The following is a 16235-nucleotide window of genomic DNA, read 5'->3' on the forward strand; positions in this document are numbered from 1 at the left end:
AACCCATCACCCCTCCACGTAGAGGCAAAGTGCAGAAGATATGTAAAACACCACCGGTTGGAAGTTTTCTCCATGCTGCACATTACCTTGACTTGCAACTAGATTGGCATTTGTTCAATCAAATTCAGGAACTTACTCCCTAGTAGTGCTGTGGGTGTATCAATACCACATGGATTGCAGAAGTTCAAAAATGTGACTCATCACCATCACCTTCTCAAGGGCAATAACAGTGGACAATAATTGCTGGACTTGCAGATAATGCTGCCATTCCATGAGTGAATGACAAAGAAAATTCATAATGTACTAATCCCTTACGCCTATCCTTTTTTGCTAAGTTCTCTAGTGATTGAGAGAAACTAATGGGATAATCAGTTCTTTCCAGTTATTAAAAATCAAATGGTAGTATATCTGACTGCTCAATAATTTTATATACTTTTCTCCCTGAAGTTTCAAGCACAGATTGTTCTATGGATTGACTGCATAATTTTCAAATAAAGGTGCTTTTGCATAGTGCATCATCCCATCTCCTGGGAATATTCTGAAACAAATCACGAAATACAAATTACTCTGAAGTACAATGATTACTGTTATGGGAGAATGCCGATCACATCAACCAGACCAAAATCCCACAATCATTAATAGAATAAATTAATCCATTCTTAGGTTTGATCAAGAAGGGTACATTGGCTAGCTCATGAGAATTCCCCACTCTTTCTCACGTAGTCCAGTGGATTCATTAACAGATGTCTAAGCAGGAAGTAATTTAATGTCCGCAGATCCACTTTTGAGAATCCAGCACTTTCATAGTGCTGCATTTGGTCTACAACATATTCAAGCCATACAGAATGCCTTTAGAGATACAGTTCCATGTTCAAGAAGTGCCATCATTATTGAGTAAATCAAGCTGAGACAACGCAAGATCGTCACTTCGAGATGATCTCACCACCGTCACTACATTTCTGTTTTCTTTGGCATAAGTGACTTTCTACAGCATAGTTATTGTCAATGATGCATTAAATATCTCACTAAAAAAATTAATACAGTTGTCTTTGGCAATAACTGATAATTTGCTGTCTCATGGTAAAATCTAAAAGCAGAAGACTAAATATGTTTAAAAGGTGGCACTGGACAGAAGTGTTGATTTGAAAATGACTGTCAAATACAAATGTATCAATTATTGGTAATGAAATTAGACCACAAAATATGACTCCAAGTGTCATTTTCCCTTGGGGAACTGTTTATATCTGTCTCCGTTTAAAGTAGATTTTGGAAGACGTATTCAGAATAATGCATTCCACATTTTGTGCAGGTTAATATGACTATGTCCTATAGATTGCCTTCTAATTGAACCTTGTATACTTTTATTTATTTGAATTACTTTAGGATAAATGCATTGATTTAAGCAAACTGAGGTCTGTCTAGAGTTCAGAAAAACTGAATTTTTTTGTAGTGAATCAATGATTGGAAAAAGTTGTTTAAAACTATGTAGTAACAACCTGGGAATGTATACAAAGAGCACTCAGTCTAGTCTTTGTCAAATACCAAACACTTTATTTTATAACTGATATATATTCAGGTCTTTACAATATATACATATTGCACATGTTAGCTGGAATGTTTATAAATCATAATGTACAGTGACTAATGACAATAGCTTGTATAGATCTGTATAAATGACACTCCACTGTGTTAGAGAAAAGATAATTGGTCACAAAATTCTTTTTTTCAGCTCAGAGAATGTAAACCATAACCAACAAAGTACTAACCTAACAGTGTAGTTGTAAAATATTATACTTTGTAAAGACAAAGGCAAGAAAAATGTCATGCAAACCATAACTTATCCCTTGGAGTAGAGGGTGACCCCAAGCATTCCATTATATCAATATTTTGCTGTGTTATGACACAGCAAATGATTTTAAACTGCATAAGCATTACATATGACAAGTAAAGATAACCAGCATTCTGAAGCATGAAAAAAATCCTACAGTAAATTCAGGATACATTAGCCTTGTCTTGAACAGTATCTGAGTGTCTCAATGTTTAATACAAAATAATACTCCAAACATGAACAAGAAAGCATTTGTGCAATTTTTGGCAGCATTACACAGGAAAACAGTGAAGTGTTGTTATTTTCTTAAATGTTCAGCCTTTGTAACATCGGCAGTTATTTATACTAATGTACAGAATTACAGAAATAATGTTGACAACACACAAAATGCACATTAATGAGTTCATGGAGGTAATCCATCAGTTTGCAAAAATAAATCTTTGTTCACAATGGAATATGTTATAAAGGTATTGAGATCAATGTGTTTCCCTGTTGTTTTCCAAGGCACTTTTCTTGGTTCTGGGGATATCTTTATGTTGATACCTGTAAGATAAGATTATTGCATTTTGTATACTTAATTTAGAATCACAGAGTGCCTACAGCTTAGAAAGAGGCCTTTTGGCCCATCGAGTCCTGCACTGACCCTCTGAAAAGCATCCCACCCAGACGCAGCTCCCCATCTATCACTGTAACCCCACGTTTACTGCGGCCAATCCACCTAGCCTGCATATCGTTGGACAGTGAGAAGAAACCAGAGCACCCAGCGAAACCAACACTGACATGGGAAGAGCATGTAAGCGCCACACAGACAAGTCACCCAAGGCTGCTGGCATTGAACCTGGGTACCTGGCACTGAGAGGCAGAGCTAACCCTTGAGTCACTGGATTTTTCATGGATTTTAGTTTTAAAAAGTGGAATGCTTGCTTTATAAGTTCTTCAAAACTGCTGCACGTTTATACGTGGAACTCAATGGTTTCATTTTTAAGATAATAAAATGTGAGGCTGGATGAACACAGCAGGCCCAGCAGCATCTCAGGAGCATTTTACAAGTTAGTTGATGACTGTAATTGTTCCAAAATGCCATTTTGGTTTTGAAAATGATGGCATATTTTGGCCCTTTTAACAATTATTCAGAAATTGTATATCTACCACGGGTAATTTATTTTGTTGTTTATAAACATTTTATGCCAGGATCCTTTCCATAGAAGAGAGTGCACCTTTAGATTGTTCATCTGTGTGGTTACATCACAATGGTGCATGACTGGTTGAAAGTTGGTTCAGGTGTCATAAACTTAGCAGCTCCTGTTCAGTGCTCTGTATGAGAATTGTGATATAATGTTTCAGTCCATTTGTTGCAGCTATTTAATAACAATAGTTGGTTAAATGCTACATTTAAAGGTAAGATATCAGTTTGAGTTCCTAATTTGCTGGCCTCTCAACTAGCTAGGCAAACCACATCAATTTTATCAGTCAGACATGATAGTGAGGCATGGCAAGTTAATGAAAAAATTTCTTATTTGCTACAGTTGTACTGCTCCTCCAAACTGATGAAGGAAAGAATGTCACAAAAATTAGAATATATTTTAAAAATCAGTATTGGAACTATTTTTGTGTCAGTGATGATTAATAAGTGGAATTCACCAAGCATCATCACAATTGGAATTTCAATTCTGCACTGCAATTGAAAAAATATATCCCCACTCTCATGTAAAGCTGAGTGAATGAAAAGAATGATTAATCAATAATGAAATGAACTTGTTGGTGTCTAACTGAATGTGCATTACCTAGAGCAGTGTTACCATCTGAAGTTCTATCTTTTCCTCAATCCTGCCTCAAGTTTGTCCTGACAATCTGCATTGAGGTACAGGAGCCCAGATGCCAGAATGAAGTAAGACATGCACCTGATACCTTTTGTTCAGTTGTAAATGATGATTACTGCCTTTTCCTTCCCAGGGTATATGTACTTTAGACATCTTACATGTCTTATTTTCCTAACCGAGGCATTCGTGCAATCAGTGACGTTGTGGGTGTCGCTGATGTGTGAGGCGTGGAAGTTCAGCATTCATTCGATTGCATATTAATTAGCCCGGCTGGCTTTTCTACTTTCACGATGCGTGGGCCGACCTATTGATTAGAAAGCTTTGTAAAATGGTGTGTATATCAATTGCTGCCATCTCTTATGATGTCGTAGCCATGGCAATTAGTGCTGCCTTATATAGTGCAGTAAAGCATCAAGATGGCAGAACATTACTAACAGGCCATTAATATTGAAAGGAATTACATCTTGAGTCTGGTTTCATGTGGTTGTGGTTCAGCTGTTGAGTTGAAAGCGAACGAAACTAGGCTTTTGCCCAGACACAGCTTTTGCTCATACCGTCCGATTATGCAATAGCTTTCATATATTTGCAGCGTAATTTTACAAACTGCCTACATTGCTCTGAGGTACATTAGAATAGCCAAATAATAGGATGAGCTACCCAAACGAAATGGCAGCTTGGGTGGGTTTCACTGGTACCGATGTGATATCTATCAGGAAGGTAAAGAAGAAATGCTGCATTTAGCCCCTGATCGATTTTGGCTGAAAGACAAACTCACGCTTGAAAGGGATAGTCTGCATGGAAGGGCCGATTGGTTTTGAAATGTATTTGCTAACGGAATAGATCGTTCCAAATTGCCACGCAAACAACCCCGCCTCAACCCCCAGAATGTCAGAGTCGAAACTTCAGAATGTAGAACAGCCAAGCTCAAGTATCACAGGATGGCAGTCCGTGAGCAACACTTACCAGTAATCGAATTTTAGCCTTTAGCGCACATCGGACTGACTGCCAATCTTGTGAGAAGTCTGGCACATCTTTTGTAATCTACGAGAAGAGAAAGCTGTCACGGCACAGAAAAGCACTCACGGAGATTTATTTGCAGGAGATTGTGTCTCTCTTTCGAAAACAAACAGATAATAAAGTCGCCGAATCGTCAGCTTTCTTTCATTCTCAGAGACATTTGTCTGTTAAAGACATATTCCTGCCATATGGAGTTACTGAAGCTTCCCACTTAAGCCAGAAGGATGTAAATAAACAGATGGGTCAATTCTATTTTTATAAACGGGCTGTGTAAAGTGTCTGCCTTTGAATTTCGCGTTCAAAAAGCAATTTCGCAAACGAGCCCGATTGTCCGATAATTTTCATTCCCATGAGAATCATTTTTAAAAAAACACTTCAATCATTATTGCAGCGGTAATGCTGGGTTTTAGAATGATGTGTGATGTGATACAACACAAGCCACATTGGGTTGCAAGCGTAACCCTTAACATTTCCCGACATTTATCTCGGCCCACCCTGATAGAATCCAACGCGCCGCTGCCCTTCTGGATAGACAGTGGGGATATGGTTTGCATATACCTGAATGAGTCTCATTGGGAATGATTTTGGCAACAGGTGTCCGCCAGTATAGTGGAGCAGGCCAGACTCTCCGTCACTTGCCTTTATGGAGTCTATCCTTTCCCACCATCAGCCTGCTGAAGTTTCAGTCATTCAGACCAGAGTGTTGACCACCCGGCTCAGGATCATTCAGGTAAGAATGGAAATGTCCACAGAAAAACCCCTCATCTCTCTCTCTCTCCCTCCCACCCTCCTCTCCAGCGGGAACTGTGATCCTAGACAACAGTGTGGAGGTGGATGAACACAGCAGGCCAAGCAGCATCTTAGGATCCTGCTGTCAGTCTGCTAGCTGGGACTAGCTCTGAACATCATGCATGGTCACATCTCTACCGAAACCAATGCAAACCATCCTCCTCTGCCACATCCGTGCTGCTCTAATGAAAGCTGCCAAATGAGAGTGACCCTGGCATGAGAGTGGGAGACCAAGAAGTCCACAGTTTGGAAAGTCCTTCAGACTGTAACTACACTTCGTTCGGAAGAATCTGCCTGACCTACTGTGGGGCCAACTAGTTTTCTCTTTCAAATTTCAGATATCCAGCACTGCATTATTTTCCTAATTGCTTTAATAAAAAAAAAGCCTCTTAGACTCATGCGTAAAACGATCGCTTTCCCCAGAAGGGGACTGGGGAAAGTAGTGGCGGATTCGCACTTACATGCTGGTATGGTACAGTCCCTCGTGTTGTGGTACAGCCGATGGAAGTGTTTGCTGCACTTGGGGCTGAAGTAAAGTGGACCTGGGGAGAAAGGCAATCACTGTTAAAAACCGGCCGATCCGCACTGGGCATAAAAACACACGCAGTCACAGCCACACTGAATGAGCCGTGGTTTACCTGTTAAATGTTTCAAGAACTTGTCTTTCATCTTCCTCAGATCTCTGGGCACTATTTCTGTTGGAAAATCAGACAGGGGTTTAAAGGCAGGGCTGAGATAACGTTAGCTTGATGGGGTTGCTAAACCTTGGCCAATCCTTTCCTAACGTGGAGTTCGATCGTTTTAACGGTGTTTCGACTCGCCTTGAGGTGTGTGCTGGAGTCACGGGCAACTTCAGGAACGATTGGTTCTGAGTGGCAGCGAGGCGAATCCGCAAGCAAGGAAGAAGCGAAAAGACAGCGTCCCCCGACTGTCCCAATGTTGAGGGATTGTCGAGGGGAGCCCCGAGTTAATAGACAATTCGAGACAACGCTGCGTGAACGCTGGGCAGGGGAGGGAGGATCGCTTTTTGTAACTCCTACCCTAGCCCTGCCTGTTCCCATACCTGACCAGATCGACATATCCCAAAATAGTGAGATATTGCAAAAAAATAATTAATCAGGGCTATAGATCGTGAATGTGGAGCGTCCCCCCCGTCACCTGGGAGAGATTGATAGCAAGCAGACAGTCCCCGTTCTCCCGCGGATCTCTTGAGCAGCGGGACAATGTCCTCAAGTCACCCTTTCCTGGCTGCTGACCATTCACAAACTGTCTAACTGCGTTTAGCATATATGGATGGGTGAGGGTGGGGGGAATACAAGCTGCTGGGTTTAGTGTCGCTCCTTGCCTTAAAGTAGCCAACATCGCCTTGCCATCAGTTTCCACCAACCCAACTCCCAACCCCACACCACCCCGCCTCCCCACTCCACCTTCCTTTCTTCCCGTCTGTACCAGAAACCAGCTACAGAGAGCGAGCAGACCTTCCGCAGCCCCAAGCGGTCATTCATCGCTTTTATCGCCCCCCTTCCCCCTCCCAGATTCAAACAGCCCAGTCCTCCCCTACTTTCAATTTGGTAAAAGGAAATGAAATGCGTGATCACCCAATATATCTGGCTCTTCACTCAGTGAGGCGGAAAATCCCCCAGGGGTAGATTCATAACTACCGTGGAAACAATAGACCCGAACACACTTACCAACTCTTTCCTCCTTATGATAGACTTCATTGTCAGGAAATTCCCGGGAATCAAACGTATAATCGACAGGTTGCGGGAAGTAGTCGATTTCATTAGTTTCCTCCTCCTGGTGCTTTTGTAACTGATTAATGATTTCCAATATTAAATTAAAGAGGGTTTTATTCTCCCGTAACTCCGTGACATCTGTCCTCTCTTTGCAATATCCAGCTGTGCTAATGAGCAGTACCAGTCCAAAGAATAGCGGCGACCTCAGACTGTTCATTTCTGATGTTGAGATCAGATTAAAGCCTCCCAGCTGCGACTCCGTAGCTCTAGAAGAGAGAATACACCGGCATAGTGATCTTTAGCAGCTCAGTTGAAATAACCGCACGCATATACCAAGCCACTCATAAACTGCACACCACTCTCATCAGCACTAACCACTTTACTGCTTCTTACGGTCTTGAAAATTCAAACTCTTCTGTGTTTTAAGATTCACACTGAATGGTTAGTCGTTGAATTTAGCATTAAATTCCTTTCTTTTAAAAAAATCCACATTTGATAATTGTGGCAAAAGTGCATACAATTCTGCTGTTTTTGCTACTTTGCAAAGGAAGGCGATTTAGTCCAGAAGGAAAACAGCATCCGGCATGTGCTACCTGGCTTGACTGGAGCAAGACTTTTTATTCTCAAAGTAGCATCTATATAATCTAGACCTGAATCGCGAATTTTAAAAAAAATCATGCATTTACCTTCAAAATATATCCTTCCCCCTCTCTTTGCAAGTCGGGTCGTTTTTGTTTTGCTGAAACTTGCTCGCAGAATAAATAATTTCTCGCGGTGTGCACTTTATTCCTTAAACTACACCATTTCTGCAGTACCTCCCAGCACAGGCCCTTATATAGTATACGATGCATGTGGTAGTTCAATATGATATTATCGACTTGAGGTGGGTGGCAAACAATAAAAGTCCACTTGGCAACCTTTGTTCGGTAACTTTCGTTAGATCTTTCCCAACCTTTTACTGTCTATTCGCAGACGTAATCGGTCCCAACGGATTACCCCGGCGTGTCTTTAATTGGAAACGTGTTAACGCGATTTGAAAATACATCCTTCCCGATCAAGCACTCCTTGAATTGCATTATTTTCGTCAGCCCGGATGATGATGAGACCGTCACTGACTGACAACGCTGCGTGGATACCAGGAACTTCTTTTCTATCCCCTTCCCTCAGCCGGGAACCGGTAACTGCCATTATATTCCTGCCTCTTGCAGTTTATTTGATGATCCTCAGGATATGATTTCTGATAAACATGTTTATTTCTTCAAGTCTAATTTCCGACGTGACATATTATTGGAAACGCTGTGATATGGATGTTAAAGTCAGCAAGAAGTGTGTACTTGCACATGAAACACTGCAGTTAGATGCAGCTATTCAAAGGTGCAACGGTGCCGGTATTAAACCTTTAACAGTGCCTATTTAATCAGAATGTTGTTTACTACTCCCTTCAGGTTCAAACAAACACCAAAGTGTGTGTGCGGACCTGGTGAGAGCAAGACTTGTCCAAATCTATACGAAACGGTGATTTTGATGATTTCAATTAACTTCCTATTTATTGTATCCTAATAATGAAGCCCCCTACACCGCTTAACACTGCGAACGTGGACACGTCAAATGTAGAAATTTGGAGAAAATACACAAACTGTCATTTGTAAGGACACATAAACCAAAGAGCAGACTAACAACGGCGCCATGCGGCGACTGGCCGGAGTCAGTCAGACCACCGTGTCCTACAAATGGGGGGACTGGGTTCACAGCGCGCTTCTGTTAGATATAATTTATTCATAGAAACTTCCGCCGATACTACTCGACCATGTACAGTTGATCTCATTATGTCGCTTGCATAATCTATAGAATAACCACTTGCCGTAGAAAATCCCCTTTGAGGGAATATTGGTGTTGAAGGAATCAGACTCCGAACAACAGTGCAAATATTCATCCAAGTTACCCTTCATAAATGCATGGATTACTAAAGAAAAATGTTCTTCAAACGGATCACTCGCCTTATGTTAGGGAAGAAAATGGTGGTGACTAGCCTACCTCCTCCCACTAGATGCCACTCATTCGCTTGATATGCACCATGAGTAAAAAGCATTTTTCCCCATTTGGTTTTGTATGACAAACCCTTCAATAGATCATATGATTCCATAGCCTGTTCATTAATTTTGGTGCAAAAGTTTAACAGCAACATTTATTTGTATAATACTTTCACCAAGGCACATAACATTATATGAGGTCAGATGAAAGCTTGATCAAAGCAGTCATGCGTTTCCTGAAAGGAGGAACACTTGGTAGAGAAGTATGGAGAGAGAGTTTAGGGCCGGGGCAAGTGAAGGCGTGGCCATGGATGGTGGAATTAGGAATAACCCTTGGGATTGGGCAAAAAGGGAAAGCATGAGAGGAGTGTAAGTATTTTAGAGGGTTGCGGGACTGTCAGAGATTGCAGAGATAGAGACAGGGTGATATCATTGAGGGGTGTGAAAACAAGATAAGAATTTTTAAGTCAACGTGTTGATAACCGGGAGACTGTATAAGTCACAGAGTGATAGGGTAATGAGAGTTGCTGCAAACTGAAATGTGGCAGCTGAATTTTGGCGACCACGTTTATAAAGTGTAGAATGTGGGAAACTAACCAAGGGTATATAAAATTTTGAGTGAATAAAAGGAATGTAATGTCAAGAGAATGTAGTAAAGGATTTGTTGAATCTTTGATCTGAGTGTTTTCAATTCTTCAAAATAAGATTATAAACATTGCCAATTTTTTTTTATGGGCTGTGGCTTTGCAAAATTCATAAATTAAAAATGTGGGAACTCTGAAATTCAGCATCAAATTGAAAATTAACCACTTTATTATAGGCCAAGCATGGTGATTGTGGAAACAAAGACAAAAATGTCAGAAGCTTTTTTACACTAATGACTAAAGTGTACTTTGGTGTTTTCTCCAATTAGCTGCTGGGGTTGTAACCGTTTAACCTGTACAAGTGCATTCTTTATATCCAGAAAGTACGAGCTGGCTAAAATCCTATGCTTATGCAGCATTTTCAGTTTTCCAATACTCAAACTTTTGATTTAATAATACATTTCAAGCAATGACTACTGATTTGAGCAGAGAATGATTTATCTACTCTTTATGTAGGTCCATTGTCTCATGGGTGTTACATCTTCCCTCCCCTTCCCATGTAATCAAGGGATAACCTAAATAATGTAATTGATAAACTAAACAACTTATGTTTATTTAAGATGATTGTCAACATATCCGTTCATAAGTTGTGGAGAAATATTGACAAAGTTAGTCCAAAGTTTAGTCTGGAGAACATATGTTCCTAATAAATATGGAAAAATAAACTGCTAATACTGATAATCTTGAATAGAACAACAAAACTCTAGAAATATACAGAAAATCCACAATACTTATAAGTCAGAAAACTTTTGTCTAAGAATAACAACAATGTTTATTTTATGACACCTTTAATTTAGAATAACATCCCAAAATGTTTCACAGAAACATAATCTGGTAAAAATATGAATGCTGAGCTAAAGAAACAGGTATTAGAAAGGATGACCTTGAACTTGGCCAAAGAGATATGTTTTATTCAAGGCCTTAAAGGAACAGAGAGAAGTTTGGAGAGATGTTCTTGAAAGTAGAACATGGGTGGCAGAAGCACCACTGCCAATGGTGGTTTGCAGGTCTTGGGGGTAAAAAGCACAAGGGGTTTAAAAAAGAAACACAATTCTCAGATGGTTTGCAGGTCAATGTTTTGAGTGGGCACTCTTTGCCAGAATCTGAAAGGGGTGCAGAAGGCAAGATCTCTTTTATTAGGAAGTCTTGCATCTGTTAGGTTTTGCAATGGGCATTGTATAATTTGAATTTGAGATGTTATTACTACAGAAGAGAAGCAACACCTCTACCAGCTCATTTGATGTGAGACTGGTAAGAAGCATTTCCACTCACAAAGGGTGATAGAAGCTTGGAACTCTCTTCCACAAATAACAGTTGATGCTAGATTGGTTGTTCATTTTAAGTCTGAGATAGATACATTTTTGTTAAGCAAAGACGTTAAAGGATTCGCACCAAGCGAATATATGGAATTAGGCCTTGGATCAGCCAGATTCCATTGAATGACAGAACAGGCTTGAGGGGCTGAATGGCCTACTCACTTCATATGTTCCAATAAAATTTCCATGATGTATTGTGACACTTGTACAGTGTAAATATTAATGTTTAAATCAGTATTAGCTGTAAAATATTAACTTTAGTAGTGAAATACTAGCATATAAATAGTCCTAAAACATAGTACAATGTCATAATGGAAAATGGCAAAGTGACACAAAGAGCGATAATCTGAAATTATAGCACTGTTAGTTACTTCAGTACCATGATTAGTTTTAATTTATAATCCCTTGAGATTTTGAGGTGAGTCGTACAATCAATTGAAAACTACTATGTAAACATAGTCTATAGGAAATCAAATTTACAAATTACCATATTTACCTGTTACACTACCTTGTGAGTCCAGCAGGTGATGTTTTGTAGGAATCTTCTTTCTCAATCTGATCACTGACCTATAAAGACCCACTGTAATGCTGCAGCATCGTGCTGTATTGCTTGTTGTAAAGGTAAACTCAAAATGCTTTCTGAACATAAAATCAAATGTATATTTTTCTCAATAACTGAAATTAATTCTGTCATACTTATTTTGAAAAATAAAATGAAAAGGAGAAATTATTTCACTCAAAGGATTGTGAATTTTTGGAATACCCTGAAGGACTGTGGGTCAGTGAATGCATTTAAGGCTAACACAGATCAACCTTTGGTCTCTCAGGAGAGCAAAGGATGTGGAGAGCAGACAAGAAAATAAAGCCCAAGATCTTTCGAGATCATATTGAATGGCAGAGTAGGTTTGAAGAGCTGTATGGTTTACTCCTGTTCCTATTTATTGTGTTCTCAAGTATAATTAAACATATGAGTTGACTTATCCATTGAATAATTTCTCTCCTGCTCCTGTAATCCCCTATCTAAGATTACCTTGTTTTAATTCATTCTTGGGATGTGGGTCAGTATTTATTGCCCATCCTCAGTTGCCCTTGAAAAGACAGTAATGAGCTGTCTTCTTGAACTGCTGCAGTCCATGTGCTGTTTGTACACTCTCAATGCTATTAGGGAAGGAATTCCAGGAGTTTGACCAAGTAGTCATGAATGAACTATGATGTATTTCTCAGTCACAATAGTGAGTGGCTTGGAGGGGAACTGCAGCTGATGGGGTTCTCGTGTATCTGCTGATCTTGTCCTACTTCATGGTGGTTGTGCATTTAGCAGGAGCCTTAGTGAATTTCTGCAATTTTTGTAAATGGTACACTGCTGCTATTGATGTTCAGTAGTGGAGGAAATGGCTGTGATGCCAAACAAGCAGACAGCTTTGTCCTGAATGGTATTGAAAGTTTCTGGAGAAGCATTCATCCAAGCAAGAGAAGTATTCTATCACAAGCCTGACTTATGCCTTGTAGAAGGTGCACAGCCTTTAGGGAGTCAGGAGAAGCGTTACTCGCTGCAAGATTTCTAACCCCTGACCTATGCTTGTAGCCATTCAATTTTATATGGGCTAGTCCCGTTTCTGGTAAATAATAAACCCCATGCTGTTGATAATGAGAGATTCATTGATGGCAAAGCTATTGAATTTAATTTGATTGTCTCTTGCTGGAAATGGTCATTGCTTGGCATTTGTGTGGCACTGTTGTTATTTGCTACTTTTCAGCTAAGCCTGGATATTGTCCAGGTTTTGCAGCCTATCAACATGGACTGCTTCAGTATCTGAGGAGTCACAAATGGTACTGAGCATTGTGCAATCATCAGCAAACATCTCCACTTTTGACCTTACGATGGAGCGAAGGTCAATGATGCAGCTACTGAAGATGTTTGGGCCTTGGACACTACTCTGAGGATGTCCTGGGAGTGAGAGGATTGACCTCTGACAGACACTAACATCTTCTTTTGTGCCAAATATGATTACAACCAGAGGAGAGTTTTGCCTTTGATTCCCATTGACTCCAGTTTTGCTAGGGGTCCTTGACACCACACTCAGTTGAATGCAGCCATGAAGCAATGGTCAGTTACTTTACCCTCAATCAACTCTGGAATTCAGCTCTTTCGTTTATCTTTGAATGAAGGTTATAATGAGATAGTAAGCTGAGTGGCTCTCGAAGAACTCAAACTAAGCATCACTGAATAGGTTATTGCAAGCATCCATAAGACCCATTTCTCCCCTTACTGTGGAATGTGGACCAAAATGTGAAACAAAACTACTTTAAACCAAGGACAGTGGGAGGCACTGGAATTCATTTTGAATTTTGTTTACACCACTGCTTTGCCGAGCAGTTGTTGAAGAACCTGTGGCACAATGGGTCTGTATGCAGAGCAAGCTTCACCCTGAGACAGGCTATTGATTTAGAGTTTTAATAAAGGCCGAATGTAGGAGCCAAAAGCTGTCAGCATGATAACAATCCACTGATTGGCCATGGGAAACATGGACAATTTGTGGGTGACCAGTACAGAGGCAGAAGGTTTCCAGTTTGCAAGAGACAGCGTTTTATTTCTTTCACTCCACTTTGAAGTAATCTCGAACTGATAGTTAACTATTCTCTCCCACCTTCAGCTCAAATTATTGCCTTCAGCAGGTGACTGAAAGACTGAACAGTTAATGTGTCAACTGCGCTGTGTCTTCAGCAATGAACTGAAAGGGTGTGGAAATAAGATCAGAACTCAGTAGATTAGAAGAAGCAAAAGGACACAAATCCTGTGGATTAGTGTGATTGAACTGTTACCACAGATATTTTCCCTCAACCAATGACAGCAATGTGTTTGTTTGCCTGCGCCTTTCTGCATGTGAGCTTGGGGAAAGCAATACAGCTTAAGCTGGCGGTCATAAGTTAATATTTAATATGATGTTTCTCTCATTTATGATAAATAATAGTTTCTTATTAAGTGCTAAACCTCATCAAGTTTTCTGTTAACCTGAGCCCATCATATTGATAAATACTGGTGGATTTTGGGTAAGTTGGTTAAATGTTTAACTTTTGTGATGACCCCAAGAGTAGTGAGCCATAAGCATTAGTGGACTTCCCAAATGGGCCTGACATCATGATTCTGTTAACTGGTGTGTAATCTTTGCAATTTGAGCCCACAGTTGGCAACTCTATTGATTCTATTTCCTTATTACCCTGATTAAAAATCACCTCTTCATCCAAACTTTCATTTACTTCTTCTAACTTTTTCTTTCCGTTGGGAATTTTTTGATTATACTTCTATTTCATTATTCATGTTCTTCATATTTTCTGTAGTAAAGTTTTATTTTAACTTAGCTGCTTTAACTCCCTTCCAAAAGCTTAAAAGTGAACATTATATCTTTGCCTTTGACAGTGCATCAGTACTATTTAGCCGGCTGAGCTACAAAGTAACTTGCTTTAGTTTCCAAAATATTCTCCTTGGCTGTTGTTCAAACTCATTTGACACATCAAATGACATGTGTAAAATGCTTCACTCAGAAATTATTCATATTATTTGACCTGAGAGACGCAGTGATGTATGTTTAAAGCCTAGAATGTTTCCAACTGGACAGGGATAAACAGGTTTGAATAGGGTTTGATGGTCCTAAACTTTGAGGCATGAGGTATTTTTAAATGTGGCTTCATCTACAGGTCATTGTTAGCTGCCCAATGAAATCATGCCAGTGGGTGAGAGAGTAAATCTGGGTTCTTTGGCACTCCATCAGCTAACAGCAAAAGAAGGGTCATCATTGCAAATTAAGTTTCAGATAAGAAGTATACAGTTTTAGAATTTATGACACATAAGGCAACCACTTAGCCAATTGTATTCATGCCAGCTGAAAAAAAATAGCATTCAGTCTAATTTCACCATTCAACTCTTGGTCACTAAACCTGTAGGTTATGATACCTCAGGTGCATAAAGAAGTTAAAAATGAAAGCAAATATAATTAAAATTCATTGATAAGTTGAATATATTAGTGAAGTCTTGTGGAAAGGGAGATCTAGGATAGAGATGGATGCAACTTTCCTTTCTCACCTGAACTTCAATTCGTACTCATCCTGATTCCACACGATGGATTTTTTTCCACTAACCATGGATCCCTGCTGTCAGTAGACTTGGTTCAGTTTGGCAATAACAGTCAATATATGAAAGAAAACATGACCCTGAATTTCTTAAATGCTTGTGGTCCTTCCTTAGGCAGGGTTGCCATTTAATTGCAAAACTGAGTAAATTAAAATAAGCAATGTTGAGAGACAGTCACCTTATGCGTCACACTTCTCCATGTCTCTGCAATTCCACCGAGTGCTTCCTCCAACTGCATTCCTCCAATTCTGCCCTGTGGAGTATCCCTGATTTTAATCACTCCATCAACAGTAGCCTTGCCTTCAGTTGACTTAACCATGAATTCTGCCACACATTTGTTATAGCTCAGTCTTTCTTTCTGCCTCCTTTGCCTTCTTTAAGATGCTTGTCTCCTTTATTAAACTTTTAGTTTTTAGAGATAACACAGTGTGGAGCTGGAGGAACACAACAGAGCAGGCAGCATCAGAGGAAAGCTGATGTTTCGGATCAGGACCCTTCTTCAGAAATGGAGGATGGGGAAAGGGAGCTCCGAAATAAAGAGAGAGAGGAGGGGTGGGGCTGGGGAAGGTAGGTGGGATGGTGATAGGTGAGTGCAGGTAGGCAGTTGTGGGGATTGGTCAGTGAGGTGGGAGGAGGGGATAGGTGACCTAGTTTCTACTTTTAAAGATAGATTAGAAGGCTAAATGGCTAACCTGTGATTCTGAATAACACTAACTATGGGTTTGACTTGTGCTTCAGCTAAAGTAGACTTAAAACTTCCTTCTGAAATAACTCCTCAGAGGTCAGTATACCGTCACCAAGTCAGCTTTTTTCCCACATGTAGGGAGCGCTTATCACTGATCTACCTCCCTCAGAGCCAGCTCTCAGAGTGAGCAGGATAGCTGACACTCCTGTTTATATCTGTCAGCCAGGGCTCCCTGGTTGGA

General features: G+C 40.1%; 1 protein-coding gene across 2 annotated transcripts; it reads right to left on the bottom strand.

Moving 5' to 3' along the window:
- Nucleotides 1-1530: 1530 nt before the first annotated feature.
- alkal2b (ALK and LTK ligand 2b) lies at nt 1531-8472 on the bottom strand. Of its 2 annotated transcripts, none has more exons than XM_048531436.2 (6): nt 7877-8470; nt 7146-7456; nt 6093-6149; nt 5916-5996; nt 4612-4689; nt 1531-2371 (listed from the first exon to the last, which is right to left on the bottom strand). In XM_048531436.2, exons 2-5 carry the CDS (start codon nt 7405-7407, stop codon nt 4625-4627), a joined length of 465 nt encoding a protein of 154 aa, XP_048387393.1. In that variant the 5' UTR covers nt 7408-7456; nt 7877-8470; the 3' UTR covers nt 1531-2371; nt 4612-4624. The 2 variants fall into 2 exon arrangements, with proteins under 2 accessions (XP_048387393.1, XP_048387394.1); XM_048531437.2 differs by lacking the exon at nt 1531-2371 and adding an exon at nt 2936-3142 and having other exon boundaries at nt 7877-8472.
- Nucleotides 8473-16235: the final 7763 nt, after the last annotated feature.

The sequence above is a fragment of the Stegostoma tigrinum genome, chromosome 4, assembly GCF_030684315.1.
Source record: "Stegostoma tigrinum isolate sSteTig4 chromosome 4, sSteTig4.hap1, whole genome shotgun sequence".
NCBI lineage: Eukaryota > Metazoa > Chordata > Chondrichthyes > Orectolobiformes > Stegostomatidae > Stegostoma > Stegostoma tigrinum.